Raw genomic sequence first — 19,359 nt, 5'->3', positions numbered from 1 at the left:
CTTCACATAATATCAAATTCAAAAACTACAATAAGGATTCTAATGTAGTCTGTCACTGGAAGCAATAATATACATATATCAGTTTCCCGTACACTTTCAGAGATACTGTAAACATATGCAAATACGTAATATAATTTAAAATTACTTTAAAATACAAATATTTCATACAATTATATGACACAGACTCTCCTACACCTTCTCTTTTCACTTGAGTACAGTTGGTATTTAAAGCCATGGTCATAATGGCATTCCCTAGGGAGAAAATGTAATAGAAAAAACCCCCAAATTTTAGCCCTGTCTGCTGTAGCTAAGTTGGCTGGGTGTCGTTCTGTGCACTGAAAGGTTTCTGGTTCAGTTCCTGGTCAGGGCACATGTGCAGGCTGTGGGCTTATGGGCTCGATTCTTGGTAGGGGGCATCTCACATCAATGTTTCTCTCTCCCTCTCCCTTTCAAAAAAAAAAAAAAAGTCAATAAAAAAATTTCTTAAAATAAAAAGCAAAAATTTTATTAAAATGAACCTGAATTTTGTATCTAAATTACCAAGTATGACTTAAGGTAATCCATGAAATTTTCAACATGGACAACAGAGTAAAATAGATACTTTTTTTGGGGGGGCTGGGGGTGTAAAAGGTTAAGTAAGGAGTTCTAATAGTCCTTGCAGAGATCCATTTTCCATTTGGGGGGGGGGATTTAATTCAGAGAGTTTTTTCCCCCCCCTCCCTGAAAAATCAGTCATGAAAAATTCAGAGAAATGTCTAAAGCATACTCACACAGCTCTTGGTTCAGAAAAGACATCAGTATGAATGTGCATCATTAGGTCCCCACCGGCAGCATATTCCATTACAAAGCAAACATGCTCTTTGGTTTGGAAACATGCAAAAAGGTTCACCAAAAATGGATGCCTTACACTATTCACAGTTTCAAAAATTCTTTTTTCACACATCAGGCTGTAAGAAAAAATATTTAAAAATCAATAGGTTCCCCCTCCCCAGGCTCTAGTTGGTAACAACATTCTTTAAAAACTACCAAACTATAAAATAAACAAAGTTTTTAACTATTATAACTTTAAAACCATACAATGTGTCTTTGTTTTGCTACAAATGCTTTGAAAAATTTGGTCTACTACTTAACATATATAATGAATTGAAATATATTAATGCAAACTAAAATATATGATTAGCATGACAAAGATTATAAAGTTCACACTGACAATATCAGAGCAGCACACATACAGCTAGTAGTTACAATTAATAAAAAACAGCTTAATTAGGGCAAAACTTGGAAAATTTATAAGGAATTGGTCAGAGAATTTAGCACCTAAGGCATAATTTTTAAAAAAACAAACTTTGTGACCAACGTAATTTCAAGGAGAGTATTTTAAATTCATAGGCTACAGGATTCAAATATTTTATCGTACAATATATGAAGTAAAGATATGCTGCATAAAGTTTTAATTTGGAAGGCTTATTGGAAAACAAGGAGGCTACATGGAGAATTCTATAACATGCTTCAAGAAGCTCCTGAGAATGGTATAATTTCTCTGTAAAGTCTATAGCAACCACAGGTTTTTCCTGTAAGAACGTTTACAAGCTGCTAGGAAGAACAGTGTTCAAAATTGCTGACTCTGGAACATTAATTTTGCCTAAATAGCAAAAAATTACCAGTTCTCCGCTCCCTAAAAATCAACTTGACTTAAAACTTAAAGTAGAAGAAAACCAAGTCAAACGGTCAAATAAAACTTTGGAATTAACTTATTTACATATTTAATCACCCTATTTAAGATAGTCTTTTAAAAGTATATTCTCTAACCTAATTACTATATTATCCTTGAAGTTCTTGCATTTTAGTAATTTTATATATAGATGTATACATATAAATTTACAGTGATTAAAACTCAGAAAGATAAGATGCTATGGTCAAAAATATTTTAAAAAAAGAGGAAAAAAATAGATATAGGTACATTTTAAAAAGCAGGATATATTACTTATTCTGTTAAATGCATATTATCTATAAATGATATTTTAAGGCTTCAGTAAAAAGAAATGGGAAATAGCATCAGCCAACCACAGATGAAAAGTTCCTATTTCACATAAACACTTCAACATCTCCAGTCATAAAAACTTAACAGAATTAGTTTAAACATTTCACCATCTTTCCTTGGTATCCACTAACCAGTAAATTGTCTTAAGAAGGGAAAGAAGGAGTTGGCTGGGGAAAAAACAATATTTAATTAACGCCTACCTTATGTTAAGCATAGATACATTAACTTATTTAGTTTCTTCACATATTACAAAAATAGAAAGTTTTGCTGTTGCAATATATACATCAATTTTCATGACATTAAGTCACAACTTCAGAAAAATTAACAATTTTATTTTTAAAAAACTAACCTGTCTACTTCGTCTCTAGCTACAATGTCTCCTTTCTTTAAGGCTTTTATAGCAAACATCTCATTTGTGTGTTTATATTCAGCCAAAAGCACCTGAAATGAGATTAAAATAATTATTTCCCATTTGAGTTATTACTTTTGTAGGTATTCCAAGAAATATTAAGAGATTACCTTTCCAAAATGTCCTCTACCCAAGACAGCACAACATCTGAAGTCTTGTAGATTAAACTGAAACATTTGCTGAGATCTGAAAACAGTAATGTCAGTTAAAAATAAGGTGGAAGTATGGGACCAGATGTGTAGTAGCAAAGTTGTGTATATATTCTTTACCTTCTATCCTCAAGCTCTCGAACACCACTGTATTCTAGGCCTGACTGAGGAATATCAGATTCAAATTCAGACTGAGATTTTGGACGTATACTATTTCTGTCATTTTCAATATCAAAAACAGTTTCTGAGTCCTGTAAAATATTAAATAGTCATCAAATCACAGAAACATTCAAGAAAACAACTTATTTGGTAAGGATAGAGTTAAAGTAAAAATGTCAAAAGTCAATATATATATTAGTGAGAAAAGTTAAATTGTGATACTGAATATTCAAAGGTTATTAATTTTATACTTATCTAAAATATGTGATAAACACATTATTGTCATCTTCAATGCATATTCAGAAATCATGTTAACCAACCCAGAAGAAGAAGAGTGTTTCAGGCAATAAATACGTCATCTAACATCAACCACGTTCTTATGCTCCTTCTAGCTTAAGCAGCCTATTTTATTTCTGCTGGCCCATGAACATCCAGGGGTTTTTATGTTTCATTCATAAGATCACAAAAAGGCAGAAAAATTTTTAAAAAATCCTCAACTGAGGACATGCTCACTGGTTTTAGAGAAAGGGTGAGGGAGGGAGGAAGGGGGGGAGAGAGAAACATCAATAATGTGAGAGAGAACATTGATTAGCCACCCTCCATATGTGTCCCGACCGAGGACTGAACCTCTACCTGGGTATGTGCCTGACCAGAATCGAACCTGCGAATCTTCAGTACATGGGATGACACTCCAATGAGCAGCCACATCAGCCAAGGCACAGACAATTTTTAAATAATTGAAATGTACACCTCATTCACTATGATGCTGGTAATTCACATGGTGAAAATGTAAGTTTTTAAAAATGCCTTGCCTGTCCTGGTGCATCCAAATCTCTTAATTCAGCAGAGTCATCAATTTCTCCAAGGGAAGAATCACGTGGTGGGGCCGGAGGAGGTTCAGATTCAAGATCAAAGTCCAATTTGGTTATTGTAGAATCACTTAAAGAAGATAAAGTAATTCACCAAAAACAGTTATAAAAAATGTATTTTAAATAGCTTTAAGATTAAAGCAAACAATTTTAAAAGTGAGCAGAACACTAACTGCAAAATACTTGGAAACACTAACTGCAAAATATTTGGAAAAAATGAGACTTTAAATAGGCCCACTGTAATCAACAGATACAAATGTCACAAAAATTATTTTATAAAAACAATGCTTAAAACTCTTAGACACATACCTAGCTGGAGGTGCTAGCTCAGGGATGCGTACATCAACCACTGGCACTGTAGCAGGCACAGGTGCTTGAGGACTGAAGGTGCCAGAATGATTTACTGTAGGAATAGCTCTTCTCACTAGCCTTCCCCAAGTGGCAATATTAATATTCATTTGAGGAGCTCTGAGAAATGTTTTGCCTGTGGATATTGTAAATAAAGAAAACCGAACAAGTAATATTTTTATATATTACCAAAAGCTATAATTAAAAAATTCACATTCATTGGTTTATAATTTAAGAACAAACAAAATGTGCCACTTAAAAAATAGTTAACTGTTTGTTATAAAGGCTGGTTGGTGCGAAATAGCAAAAAATAGTTTTAAAGAGAAATAAACAGAAACTTTTTTTAAAAAGTCTAGTAATAATATGTGTTTAAGGTTTAATAAAAATTCTTATCTTTTAGAGATACTAACTGCGATATTTAAGGACAAATCAGTATGATGTCTGGGTCTGCTTCACATAACCTGAGGAAGCAGTGAGTGAATGAGATACGGGTGAAACAAAACTGGCCGTGAGCTGACTGCTGTTGAAGCTGAGTGACGGTACACTGCACTAGCTCTATTTATAAATGTGTTTGAAATGTTCGTGAATAAAAAGAAATAAATGAATAAACAAATAAAAGGAAAACAAAAAACAAAGATGGCGATCAGTTTTAAAATAGTATGCAGATTGTCTCAACTTAAGAAAACCCCAGAACATTTAATATTTGATTTCTCGGTAATTACCTTGCTGTTTTGAAAATATTTTCTTTTGTCGTTGGAGTTTGGGTCTTCTTTCGATAACTGGATTAAAAAAGGTAACCTGCAGTGAAGAAAATTCAAGTTGATATGAATATAGCACTGGATTTATGGTTCATGAAACTCACTACACTTCTAAGTTTTGAAAACTTAAGAAAATCTTAGATATAATGTAGTCCAATTCCCTCTGAGAAAACAGAACTAGAGAGGATACATTATTTGTCTTAAGGTTAAATATACCTTTTCAGCAGCAGAGTTGAGCCAAACTTTCAAGCTGTCTGTTGTTTAGCCTAATAGTCATTCCACTTCTACATCATGCTGCCTACACACATAATTTCAAATGCAGTTACGTACATTTAATAAAATACATTTATTACCTCTGCAAATAAAGTACCCTGTGGTTCCAAATAGAGACACATGCCATGCCGTTGGTTGTCTAAAAAATCTTCTAACCTCAGAAATTTTACAGCACACAGAGATCGCCAATCACGCCAATAAACTGAAATTTCCAGTTCACGTGACTAGGATAATTAAAAAAAAATAAACAGAGAGGACATCATTGGACACACACTTGAATAAAAATCACAAAAAATATAAAATACAAATACAATAAACAAAGATAACACACACAATACTTGCACTATTTTAAAGAGTGCTTTTCAATGTTTCTCTTTTCTAATATTTTTTTTAACAAATGTATACATTTTGACTCAAAGGAAGAAATTTATATTCTGACAGTCTCCAGCTAAGATATTCCTTTTATATAAAGAACATACAACTGGGAGCAACTAATACAAATGAATGACTACATAAACTTTTTCCGATCTCACAGCTTCAATCTTTTGGATCTTCTGCCTCCAGTTGGCATTACTTGCTGTGCTATTGCTAAAAGACCTCAGTGCTCACCTCAAAGAACTATTTTAAACCTTATTTCCTGTATCAGTGTTGAGTCAGAGAAAGGTGGTGGAGAGTATTCTGCACTTACAGTGTGCCGCACTATGCTAAGCACTTTAAGAATATTAGGTCCCTTAACGTTCAAAAGAATACCTTCAGGTAACAGGACCAGTGACAGCAGGGGCCTGTTGTAAGTAGGTGGAAAACGGGAAAGTCAGACTAAGTTTTATCCAAAAAGATGTTCATTTATTACAACATCAAAAAAAGGCAAATAAGCAAGAACTTGAATGTCCAAAAACCAGGGGTAAGCTAAGTATATTATACTATATCTATATGGGGGAATGCTCTGTAGTCATTAAAATACAGTTTATATGGGGAAGCATATTTAAGGTTTTAAAAATCAATTACTTAATGCTCTTGAAAAACAGAGTTTATAAACTGGGGGATCAAGCCATAAACTCACCTCTACATATCTGTTATAATCCAGACACGTTTTAATTATAAAGCACCAGACTTTTCTATTGTTTCATTTTTCAGGATTTTGTAGACCATCCACAAAAAGAGATAAATATTTTCCCTTTAGGCTCAACAAAGTAATAAATTACTTTTCATATAATAACTTAAAATTTATGAAATTATGCATCTTATGTAAGTTCTTAGTATACATAATATAAAAATCTTTTGACTTTAAATAATAAAACTAGTTGATGCAAATGAATACATGAAACACTTATAAAAAAAATGATTTAAGACAAAATGTGCCAGAGGGGCTCACAGACAAACAGGAAAAGGGCTAGAAAAAGATATCTATGGCAGTATGAGCCCAGGGCCTCCTACCCCATTTCTTCTCTGATACATATTACTGTGGGAGAGAATACTTGTCATGAAAGGAGAAGTAGAAGTAGAGCAAAATTATTTTAAGATCAGTAAATGGCATAAAAAAGTGGTGGGTGTGAATGCTGTCATATTTTGGAAACACTTATTTTGGGAAATAAACGGAATAAATAATTAAACCAGGAATTGGTAATTTAGACTGCATTGTTTTAGACTAAAGGAGGAGAGATCTACTTTTTCCTATCTTCTTCCACTGTATTAGGGAGAAGGACTTGTTATGGATCAGGCAGATGCGAGGGATATAGATGCTGGGGATGGAATTAGTATTTGTTAAAAGTCCTTATACTTTCACACTGCTAAAATGATAATATTTTATCTTTCGCTGATGACAACAGGTCCAATCAACTCATTTGTACTTATTCTAGCCACTCTGGTAAAACACACATACTGACTCATTTCTCTATTCTCTGTCTCTATTCCATGCTTCAAATTGAAGTGTACTAAACAGATCAGAGATCTGGGATTCAAGGGCCTCTTGAAGCCTCAGGCTAGCTTTCCTGGAGCCCTATATTGAGGTTTTAGGTATAAAGCTCTTCAAATTTTGTTATTTTGTATTGCTCCCTATGAGTATCACTCTCTCCACAATTTAAAGGGGTAGTAGCTGTGCTCTAGAGTACAGTAAGATATTTTATGTCAGCAATCATAACACTGTCTTATGGAACTCCAATCCTACTTTAACCCCTAACATCCAATGAGATGTGGATAGGTAAAACAAGAATACAGCATCAAAGCAAAGTAGCTGCCATTACGCATATGCCCCTAATACTTACTGAATTTAAGCTGCAATTGTCACTGCTCATTTGCTGGCAATTTTCCAGATGAAGCAGGTCAGTTTTATAAAGCAAGGGCATGTATGTAGGTAATGTCAAACTCTAAGAGTAACACAGTTCTAGATGGAGTGTGATCTGAACTAAGTACTGATTGGCAGTGCTGGCAAACTGTCCCAACTTGTGTTTCATTTTGTCTTAAAATGAATTTGAACACAGGACAAAAAAGAAAACTCTGTGGTAGACCTAAGAGTTTGGTATGGTTTGTCTGAAGTCTCTGCAAGGCCAAAAGTAAATATAAAAAGGAAAGAGACATTGAATCAACCATACATGTAAGGGGAAGAAGAGCAACAACTTAAAACATGTGTTGCAATTTAAAAAACCCAGTACACATCTAGCATAGAAAGAACTGAAGCACAAAGAAGGCGGAGGTTCTCAAACTGTTCTTGAGGAACTCTAGGACACGGTGACTTCTGCAAGAACATGAGTCAGCATTTACTACATAACCGCATGTAGTACAAGGTATTAATCTAGGTGCTTTGTGTAGTTATCTCATTTAGGAAATAAGATTTGGTGAAAGTTTAGCATATTGAATTTAAGATTTCAGAACAACTGATTGCTAAAATGACAAGAAGTAAAAGTATACTGGGTTTGAAGTGTTCAAAAAAATTTGAAATAATAGGTTAAATAGGTGTTTAGATATACAGATTTTTTTTTTTTTTTTTTTTTTTTAAATCCCCCATAATGATGACAAATGTTAGAGTAAAGATCCAAAGTCATTAAGAAATACTGGAGAGTGTCCAATGATCAAGTGACAGAGAAAAAACAGTAGACAATTATACATATGTAGTTCATTGTCTCAGAGGACTCATATAGGCTCAAAGGAGGATATGACACGTCAGTTGATAGTAAAATCTGGAATCAGCAAGAGAGGTAAAGAGTGTAAATGTTATTATAGCTCCACTGTAAGTTAAAAAACCGCATTTCAGATTAAACAATATGCTCAAAGTCAGACAGCTCACACATGGAGGAAATTTAAATGTCTCTGTATTCCTGTGCTATGACTTGTTTTATGTTAGGATGCTTTACCCCCATTCAGAAGGTGTTGCATGCATTTTTAACCCTTGATAGGGAGGAAAGCACCTTTCTCACTGCCATAGTTTCTATGAGGAATCATTTTCACTTTCCCCCTAATATCTAGGTTTCTATCTCGCCCTTCTTACTCATGCCCCATCGGGAGTGATCTGACAGAAGACTTTCCTCCTCTGCCCTCAAGAAGCAGGCTGTTAAATGAAAGCACACAGTGTGTCCTCCCCCGCGCCTTAAGTTTTACATGGGTCGGGGCCCACGCTGCTGCACACCCAGCCACACTCTCACATGTCAGCTTGTGTTTCAGTAATGCTGTGAGTGGTTTAAGAGAGTTAAATTTTAACCTTCTTTAATGTAGTATAAATAGATAATTTCTGAAAATTTGAAACCAGTAAAGAGTAAGAATCCCTTGAGTTCTGCAGGACACAATCTTGTCCTCTACCCTACCCCGCAGCCTCCCGGCCGCTGTCCTACCGATGATGCAATCTTCCTAGTCTCAGCTGCCTGCATCCCTCTCTCCGGCCATCACCTAGCGTTCTGGCTCACTCTCTCGGGTACCTCAACATCCACCGGCCCTTCAGCCTCACTGTTATTTCCAGTCTGAAAATCCTACAACCTTCCCACTGGCTCTCATTCTCTGCACGTCCTCTCTTCCTCCTTTGCCACTTATCAGTGAACATTCTCTATTACTCTGCTCTTAACAGCAATGATTCTTGCTAAAATTTTCTAAGTTTCAGTTCTAAGGACAGGGCCCATCCCAGTTTCTAATATTAATAAAGATTGCTCTTTTACAGTAGTAAGGTTAATCAAAATAAAATATGAAAGGGGAAAGGTTAGATATATGGGCTTAGTATAGCCTCTAGCCTTTTATTTCAAACTCTCATGGGATAATTAAACTTTCTATAACAGGAGAGCTAGGGGAATTCAGGAAAAGTAAGAAATTATATAGTTGTGTTTCTAATAAACACTAATAAAGACCAAATTTTATAAGAAAATATAAACAGGGTAACCAGGTAAGAGAAAGAACACACAATAGTCAGTAGACTTCATTAAGAATCCTGGATTATACGTCAGGCCAAGGATTACCAACCCTTTTCATCTCATGGCACATATAAACTAATTATTAAAATTCTGTGGCACACCAAAAAATATATTTTTTGCTGATCTGACAAAAAAATTAGGTATAATTTTGATTCATTCACACTGGATGGCTATCGCTGTGTTGGCTGTTGACATTTTGTTGTTTGACAATCTAAGGGAAGAGAGGTCAGTGCTCCCTGGTCAGGTATCGCATGTTTTAAAAATTCTTGCGGCACACCAGTTGAAAATCGCTGCCTTAGGCTAATTATTTAATCCCTAGGATAGAATTTCCTTATTAATTTGTAAAATGAGGGGGCTGGATTACACCAGCAATTTTCAAACCTTTTTCTCCCCTAAATGGCAAATTCCAAATGACATTTTACCCAGAATGTGAATTTTAAAAAGTCTCCATGCTGTCTTCTGAAGCAATTCTGCAGAGCCCTGAGCTCCCAGAAACATAATTTGAACTTTTCTAGATCATTCTAGACCTATATCATTTGTAGAATACCTCAGAACTCTAAAAAGACCTGTGAAGAATCTTTGTATTTTGGAAAGACCAGAACCAGTACAGACAACTTAGTTCCCAGAATGCTGCAGAAAAGAAACTTGACATTTGAGGCAAAATGCTGGGCATGAACATGTCAGATGGTTTAAAATAAAATTTTCTATAAATGTATGTATAAATATTTTCTATAAATAAATAGTCCATAAATGTAAGAGACAAAAGAGTACAAAGTACTATGTAAACAGAAAGAATTAGCACAATAAGGAATACAGTTTCTGCCAAAGAAGTTTAAAATCAAATTAGAGACTAGTAAAATGCATATCAGGAATCTAAAAGGTCTAGTTAGCCTGAGGGATGAATAGCTTTACTTAGTGTCTTCAAAGTTACAAAGGGAGGATTCATCCAAAATGGGGAAGAATGCAGCAAAAAACTGTACTTGGAGATTACAACTGCAAGTGAAGAACAACCAATCAACAGTTATCCAGCTTTCTAGTTCTCTAACATTGTAGTTTGTGTAATTTTAAACTATTTTCTCTCTTCTAGGTTTTCATCATCTTCTGCTGTTTCTTTCTCTGTGCCGGTGTTATCTTTCTATATCATTCAAGTTACCGCAGACTGAAAGAGCATCCATTTAGGACACTGAAAGTCTAGTACTAGCTCTGAAATTTATTAAGATGTAACTACTCTGGTTCTCAGATTCCTTAACTATAAAATGATCGCAAGACATTTAACTACTTTTAAGTTCTATTTTAAATATATGACTGTAACACAATAACCTGGCTACAAGTGAAATCTAACCAGCCATTTTCCCCTCTAACGATAATTATCTTTCTTAAGTTTCATTTTGACCATATCGGTCATGAAAAATCCTATAATTACTTTAAATAGGCTCTGAAATGAAAGAAATGACATTCGACCAATTAATTTATTAATTTCCCATTACGTAACATATTCTTCTATTATACTCAAATTTATAGCCACACGTCAAAGCCTAGGGCTAAAAGAAAGAACTAAACCATTGAGTGGCTAAAATGTGCCAGGCAATGCAAAGCATTTCATATACAATACCTCAGTTTTTCTTTCTTTGATATTTATATTTTATCTCCATTTTAGAGATGGTGAAACAAATGCCCAGTAATAAGGTTATGTAACTTGTCTACTATGAAATAGTTCGTAAGAAGCAGATGGACAATGAACCCAGTCTCTCTGGCCTCAAAGCCAACCTTACAGCAAACCTGCTACATTAAAAATGAATGGAAACTGAAGGAAACATTTTATGGTCATAAATATGTATTCACATAGTTTAGAAAGAATTTGCAAATATAACAAGACATGAAGACTGTATCTATACACACTGACAACCTTAATTGTATTTCTCTCTCTGGTGGGCTTCACTGAATTATATTGGTCTAACTACTCGAATAGCTAATTTATAGTATGTAAAATGCTATTTCTCCTCCTGCCCTAAAAGAGAAAATATCAGGATTGAAAAAATTTCTTAGAAGTGTAACCTTTGTGATACAACAATTCCCTTAAAATCTCTCTTATATATTGCTCATTCAACTTTATTGAGAGAATTTACTATTTTCTATAGCAGCTCATTTCTTTTTTAACAGTATTATTCTTTGTACTGAAATGAAATCTGCCATCCATTGACTTTTGCTTTGCTCTCCACAGCCACAAAGTATACAGTCAATCCAAGGACAGAACATTACTACAGTTTACCACTTGCCCCTACTCCAAGCATTTGGCAAACACTGCTACTTGATCAGTATAATTTTCTCTGAAAACCAGAACGCATCCAGTAAATCTTAATGAGCTCCAGAAAATCACTACCAACTGATTAGAGCTGACACACACAAACTGAAATCTCTTGCTATCCTTAGTCTAATTCTTTTTGCACATTCCTTTTAACTTTAAAGATAGTTATCAAGTCTTCGTTAAATCTCTTCTTTAGTAGACTTAAAATCCCATTTTCCTTCAGTTCCATATGTAATAGGATTTTCATCATTCTAGCATTCCTCACTGAATAACCTTTTATAATACTTAATCTGATCTGAAGTATGATCTGATCCAACTCAAAGTTTGTTTTTCTCTTTAGCAAACTTTCTTTCTCATCCTAACCTTGGAATACTGCTTATGATTTGGTAGTTAGACCTTTGTTTTCCTACTTATAAACTCTTTCCCATTATGATTAACTGTTTTTATTAGCTTCTATAGTATATGATACTTATTTTTATCAGATCATTTATCACAGGTAATTCAGATGTTGTCAACTGTCCTATTAAAAGCCCTTCAATTGTCTCCCAATATATAGCCTATAAAGGCCCTAGCAATCTGGCACCTACCTATATACTTGCTATTTTACTTCACACTAATCTGTCTCATGATTTTTATTCTTACATCAAGTTCTCTACTACCTTTCAGGGGCGGGGATGTATGCTTTGTATCCTCTATTGGGAACACTCTCCCTGGATCTTTGCAAGTCTGGCAACTTTTCACTCATCAGGTCTTAGGTTAAATGTAGCCTCCTCAAAGAGACTTTCCCCAATTACTCTATTTAAAGTAGCCCACCTCCAATTTAATTACACCACCCCATTTACTCTCTTCATTGCACTTGTAGATTTTTTAAAAAACTTGTTTACTATTTATCTTCATTCATTAGAATGTAAGGTCCATAAATACAGAGAACTGAACTATTTTGATCAATTATCACCAGCATCTAGAACGATGCTTGACCTAGAACAAAAAAATCAGTGATTATCAAGCTTAAAAGTTCCATTAGAGCAATGAGTATATAGTATCTGTGTAAACTAGAACTAGTAAAATTCCTGCTGCATGTAAGATGTTCAATAAATATTTGTGAAATAAATGGAGTGATCTTAACCACTTCACATTCACTGTGACCTCTAATCAGATGACTTCCAAATCCACTTACCCAGCCCTGACCTGCAGTTCCACATCTTTAGTTATATAGAACCCATATCTCTATATACCTATAGAACTAGGTATCCAGATCCCATCCCCCTCCAATATTGATCTTTTCTAACTTCTGTGGCATCATTTTCTTTGAAAATTATATATTCCATTCTCTGTACTCATATCCTATTAGTTACTAAGTCATACTAATTTTTCTTTCATTTCCTACTGTAACTCTTTCTATTCCTACTGCCACATTTTACTTCAAGGTCTTATCATCTTACAGTTGTAGCACTAAAAAAGCCTCATGATTTATATGACTTTAGTCTCTCCTCTTTCAAATTCATTCTTCATACAAATCTGAAGACCAATTTTTCTGTTACGTATTTTCTGTACCAATCAGTATAAACAATTTAGCCTAGCGTTCAAAGTCCTCAACATCGTCAATATCATTTTAACTGAAATCATCAAAATAAAGGTATATTTGGGAAATGAGATGGTATATTCTCATACACAGTTTCATATGTAATAGTAAAAAGTCTGCAACTATTCAGATATATACTGAAAAGCCACTGAAGTGTAAGTTTAAGGGAACCTTGAGAGGCCGTGTTTATATTGTTTGTGGCTCATCTACCACCTGGAAGTGCCTGGAATACAGTAAGTATCAATGAATATTTGTTAACTAAATGCATAAATAATTATACATTTTTAATGAATAATGAATGATTCTTAGCCAGAGAATGAATGCCAAGATAAAAGTAGTATTCTCTGAAAGATCAGTCTGGTTCTCAGTCACATGGGGATTACTCAGTAAATTACTTCAGTATAAAATAGTCAACATTAATCGAGTTCTTACCACTAGTCTAAAGTTTTTATATGGGTTTAATCATCTCACACCTCAGTGAGATAGATGCTATTAAAGATAAAGGAAACTGGTATACATAAAAGGTTAAGTGTATTGCTCAAGTGCATAAACATTTAAGTGGCAGACACAGTATTGGAACCAAGAAAAGCGATGATGAGGGCCTAATTAGGATGCTGGCTGTGAGAAAAAAAAAATTATAAATTGGAAAAATATTTTAAAAGTAGAGGCTACAGCAGTAACTGCCACCTCATATCATCATTAAGCATTATAAATCTGCTTTCATTAATATATGTAATTTTTAAACTGATGTATGTATCATCAATCTGAACACCAAATGATAATAAAGCTTAATATCTTTTTTATTTAGATAAATAAGTTTTAGTATTAGATAGGTTTTACTATTTTCTTCCCATACTCCAATGAATGTATTAGAATTTAAATAATAAAGCTATTAATCGTCATAGATTTTATTTACTTATTGCTATTATTTTTTAATCTTCACCAGAAGATATTTTTTAAAAAATTGATTTTAGAGAGAGAGGAAGGGAGAGGGAAAGAAAGAAACATCGATGAGAAAGAGAAACATCGATCAGTTGCCTCCCAAATGTAACCAGACTGGGGATCAAACCCATAACCCTGGGTATGTGCCCTGACCAGGAATCAAACCCACAACCTTTTAGTGCAAGGGACGATGCTCCAACCAACTGAGCCACACCTGCCAGGGCTCATCACGGATTTAAATTTACTGTATGCCAAGTTAACCTCTATGGCTACAGATTGCATTCTAGCCATTCACATAATTTATGAAAGCCATGAGACACATGGAGTGCTGAATGACTAAGCTCATTTCAAATCCGGCTTTGATATATAACCTACAAATGGTGGGTCAGAAAAATCACCTTAGTGGTTAAAGAATGCATTATTAAAATAAAATATATTTCAATATTAGATCTCACCTGCTTGTCTATCTTTCAGGTTAATATAAACTACACATTTTCAAATCACTGCACAAATGAAAGCTACAGCAGCAATCTGATATTCACCTCTCTCTTAAGGTGGGTAGATTTCAGTATAATTCAATAGATGACAAATATTAAAAAAAACAGGTTCTTCAATTCTGTTAAAAAGAAAACTTCTCAAAGTCTTATGAAACATAAATTTTACATTCAAAATGAATATAATGAAAATTCAAGTAAAAAGTTTCTCATCTTACCCTGTCTAGTTCCAGTGTAAACTTCTGGTCCCATGACTGATTGGAAATGGGTTTCCAGCTAGTTTGACCAACCACAGTATTATCTAGCTTCAAAACTGCGCACACATCATCTGTAATTAAAATTTATAAACTTGCTTAAATATTTTAAAAACTTTAAAATAAGAGCACCACAGTTTAACAGAATTAAAAGTCTTCCAATCCTTTGAAAATAAGGTTTTTCTTACTCAATACTGAAGCTTTTGAATCTTAAATAGCTAATTTTATATATACATACACTACCACTAGACACTCCCAAATTACCCTGTTTGGCAAAACCAAAAATATCAACTGCTATCTATTTTATTTATATTAGAATGTAACTGAAAGGTCGAATAGGTGACCAGTAGCTGTTTGCCACAATATATGTGTATTTGTGTGTTTATAGAGTTAACCCTTGAACAATGTGGAGGTTAGGAGTGTTGAACCCCTGTGCAGTCAAAAATCCGCATAACTTTTGACTCCCCAAAAACTTAACTACTAATAGCCTACTGTTGACTGGAAGCCTTACCAATAACATAAGCAGTCAAGCAACACATATTCTGTGTTAAATACATTATGTACTGTATTCTTATGATAAAGCTAGAAAAAAATATTTAAAAACTGCAAGAGAAAGTACATTTACAGTATTGTACATATTTATTGAAGAGAATCTGCAGATAAGCAGACCTGTGTAGTTCAAATTTATGTTGTTCAAGGGTTAACTGTATATCAATAGCAATCACCCAGTTTTTCTCCCTCTATATTTGCTTATTTATAGTTTGTTACTTTAGACATTTCTTATTTTCACATTTTTCCTAAAGTCTCTCTCTACCTACAGGAAAGACATATTCACCTTTGTACTTTGTACTAGGTTGAAATGTCATGTGCCTTTCTCCCTAGTTATACATTTGTATCATTTTATAATTATACTTTGTTTTAATTTTTATTTATTGATCTTAGAGATAGAGAGAGGAAGGGAAGGAAGGAGAGATGGAGAGAAAGAAACATCGATTTATTGTTCCACTTATTTATGCATTCATTGGCTGATTCTTTAGTGTCCTGACCCGGGATAGAACCCGCAACCTTGCTGTATTGGGATAATGCTCTAGAGGCCTATAATTATACTTTAGAAAGTCTTCAAAATGCTTCATGAACCTGTTATATTTACTCTTACTACCTTCACCTGCTCCCCCATTTCTATATACTACTGGGACAGTGGGCTACTATCTTAGTAAACATGTTTGGCCCAGTGGTTAGTTATCAAAGTTCAATGTTAGTTTAGAGGTGTCACTATATCATTAAAAGAATCAAGATGTGACAAGTCCCACAGCCTCTGTACACTTTTAGTTTGGTATAGAGAGTGATGCTTACTATTTCATTCCTACAAAAGAATTAATGCTATATGTCATTCAGTTTTCTAATATGTTTTCAATAAAGTAAATTTTGTTGCCTTTTTCATTTTCCTGTCATTATAGCTTTTAATATTTTAAAATTACGAAAATCATAATTTTGAAGTTTTTTGGTCCAACTTTGACTCTCCCCATTCTACTATTCCTGATGCTAAGTCCTTTGTATAAGCCCCTTAATTTGTTATATGATTTTTAAAAAATGTAGTTACTGAACTGGATAAGTCATCGGTTTTTAGGAGATTTCGACTACTTCCACTTTTACTTTTGCTTGTTCTGCTCATGAAAGATGATCTGGTTTCACATGGACTCCAACCAGGTAGTGCAACTGATGTTGCTTTTGACCGTCCAGGGACATTCTCTAGGATATCTTGACAGCCCATAAGACGAACTTCCAAAGTACCTGTTGGCATAAAAAAAAAAAAAATTAAGAAGATTAATTCTTAATATATATAACTATGTCTTTGTTTCCTATTTAGAAACCGGGGGGAGGAGGGTAGAGACATGCTAAAGTAGCAAAATCTCTTCTCCCAGAGGATCTGTAGGTAACATCATCTTTCCTATTTTAATTAGAGAAACCTATTAAAAATCTAAAGGCAACTATAAGAAAGTTTATAGAAAGAACAGCACCTCCCAATACTGTCTGTAGGGCATAAAACAGTTGCATAAACTTCCTGTATATCTGAAGACTCATTTCTATAATTACATGGAAGAATTAAAGAATTATGTGGATAGAACATGTGGGAGGGGAAACGTAAAGCTAAATAATATACCTATTAAAATAAACATACAGAAACTAGAAATCTGACTAGGTGAATAATAGCTGTGTTTAATAGTTATGTAGTTAATACAGAAAAGGACTTCACAGGTTTCTTTCGCATAAATAAATGGATCTCCATTCTATATGAAGGTGTAAAATAACATTATCTTTCCATTCTAATAGTTTAGTCAAATAATTATGGGTTGTAATTATCTAAGTACAAAGTAACTGCAATTTCCTTAGGCAAATAAATACTAACGGTGTTTAAAATGAAAATGAGGAACTGTGATTCAGGGTACCTGGAGATATGGCTTTGTCATCATTTGGGCTAGACTTAGAGTACTAAGACTTAAAAATGGTGCTTTAGTATCAGAATTTTAGATATCATACATAGCCTAGTACTTTAGAACGAGTATTTCCTGGTAAAAGCTTTCCTATTAAACTTAAATGATTAAAACTTAATTTTATTTAAAGGTTTTAAATATCTAAAAGTAACCAAAGGGCTTTTAACAGAATAAAAAAGCCTGGATTTGTCTTCAACTCAACTAACTAACAAAATCAGACAAAATATTTGAAAAAAATGGTATTAAAATATTGGACGTCAGGCAATGAAGAACAGTGATCCCCAAGAGATGGGAAACAAAGGAGATGAACCCTAAGACTGATTCATCTTACTGCCTTGAGAATATCCAGGACAGTGCAGGGAGGGAGGATCTTGGGTGGAGCCAAGTGTACTACCCAATTACGGTGACAGAACCGAGACTGAAATGACCAAGGCAACTAGAATTAATAGAAGACAGCTGACCAGAGACAAAACTTCTTGGAATTACAGAGGGTCCTCTAATCAAGTCTTCAATATTGACCCAGTAGCAGAGAATTATCCTTAGACTAAACAATGCTCTAGCCCCACATAACAAATCTTAAAAGCAATCCCTAAAAGACCAAACTGTTTCCAAGTAATTTAACTGTGACCTAAAACAAAGCTCAAGAACATTTACAGAATTACACAAATATCCAGCACCCAACAAACTAAAATTCAAAATGTCTGGCATCTAATCAGAGATTACTAACTGTATTTGTTTTCTAAGGCTGCATTTTCAATGACCACAAACCTAGTTTGAAACAATACGAATTTATTATTTCACAGTTCTGTGGGTCAGAGTCTGGGTGGGCTGGTCTGCACTCTCTGCTAAAGATCTCGAAAGGCTGAAACCATCATGTCCACCAGGAAAAGCTCTTACCTGGAAGTTCTGAAGAAAAATCAGCTTCCAAGCTCATTCAGGTTGTTGGCAGAATCCAGTTTCTTGCAGCCATAGGACTGGGGACACTACTTTCTTTCTGGTTAACAGCTAGGGAATGCTTTCTAGTTCTAATGGCCACCTGCATTCCTCCTCATGCGGCCCCCTTCATTTTCGAGCCAGCAGTGGCATATAAAATCCTTTTCATGATTCAGATTTATCTGATTTCCCTTCTGCCACGAGTGTCTGAAAATTCTCTGCTTTTAAGGAGCTCATGTGATATATTAGGCCTACCCAGATAACTGCCCTGTACTTTAACTCAAAGTCAACTGATTAGTAGTAACCTTAATCACATAAGTGAAATACCCTTTGTCATATATTATCACAGAAGTGATGTCCCATTATATTCACAGGGGAGGTGTTCAGGGGTCATTCTTAAAGTTCTGCCTATCACACCAGGAAAGCAAATAATTAGAAAACTAGGAACCATAATTTAAAAAAATCAAATGAAAAACATAACCCCAAAATGACATGTTAGAATTAGCAGATACAGACATTCACACAGTTATTATAACTATATCCCATCTATTCAAAAAGTTGAACAGAGACAGAAAAAAATCAAAAAGACCCAAAACAAATTTCTAGAGATGAAAACCATAATGTCTGAGATTTAAAGGAAAAAACACTGGATGGGATCAGTAGCAGATTATACATTGCAAAAGGAAAGACTAGTGAGCTTGAAGCTATAGTAATGGAAATGATAAAATATAGGAGACAGAAAGACTTGGAAATAAAACCAATAACTGCATATGTCAACTGTGAGTTTAACTTCAGTGGCCTAATATATGTACAACAAGTGCCTGATGAAGAGCAAAGAGAAGACAGAAAGCATATTGGATGTTATTAATAGCTTTATTTGAAAAAGTACAAAATAAAAATAACCCAAAAATATCAATTGCAAGTGAATGGATAAGCAAATTTTGGTATATTTACACAACTGAA

General features: G+C 34.2%; 1 protein-coding gene across 1 annotated transcript in view; it reads right to left on the bottom strand.

Moving 5' to 3' along the window:
- PKN2 (protein kinase N2) overlaps window positions 1–19,359 on the bottom strand; it is a 111,091-nt gene that overhangs the window by 13,003 nt on the left and 78,729 nt on the right. Inside the window, exons 7-16 of the mRNA XM_087820567.1 lie at window positions 16,577–16,762; window positions 14,936–15,045; window positions 5,087–5,230; window positions 4,698–4,773; window positions 3,937–4,111; window positions 3,571–3,697; window positions 2,720–2,850; window positions 2,561–2,636; window positions 2,391–2,482; window positions 771–947 (exon numbers count right to left, since the gene is read on the bottom strand). Of these exons, the coding sequence (XP_087676693.1) occupies window positions 771–947; window positions 2,391–2,482; window positions 2,561–2,636; window positions 2,720–2,850; window positions 3,571–3,697; window positions 3,937–4,111; window positions 4,698–4,773; window positions 5,087–5,230; window positions 14,936–15,045; window positions 16,577–16,762 (1,294 nt within the window). The remainder of the gene's footprint in view (window positions 1–770; window positions 948–2,390; window positions 2,483–2,560; window positions 2,637–2,719; window positions 2,851–3,570; window positions 3,698–3,936; window positions 4,112–4,697; window positions 4,774–5,086; window positions 5,231–14,935; window positions 15,046–16,576; window positions 16,763–19,359) is intronic.

This window comes from Miniopterus natalensis, chromosome 9 (assembly GCF_054644295.1).
Source record: "Miniopterus natalensis isolate mMinNat1 chromosome 9, mMinNat1.hap1, whole genome shotgun sequence".
In the NCBI taxonomy this organism is placed as follows: Eukaryota; Metazoa; Chordata; class Mammalia; order Chiroptera; family Miniopteridae; genus Miniopterus; species Miniopterus natalensis.
This window is presented reverse-complemented; position numbering and strand designations above follow the sequence as displayed.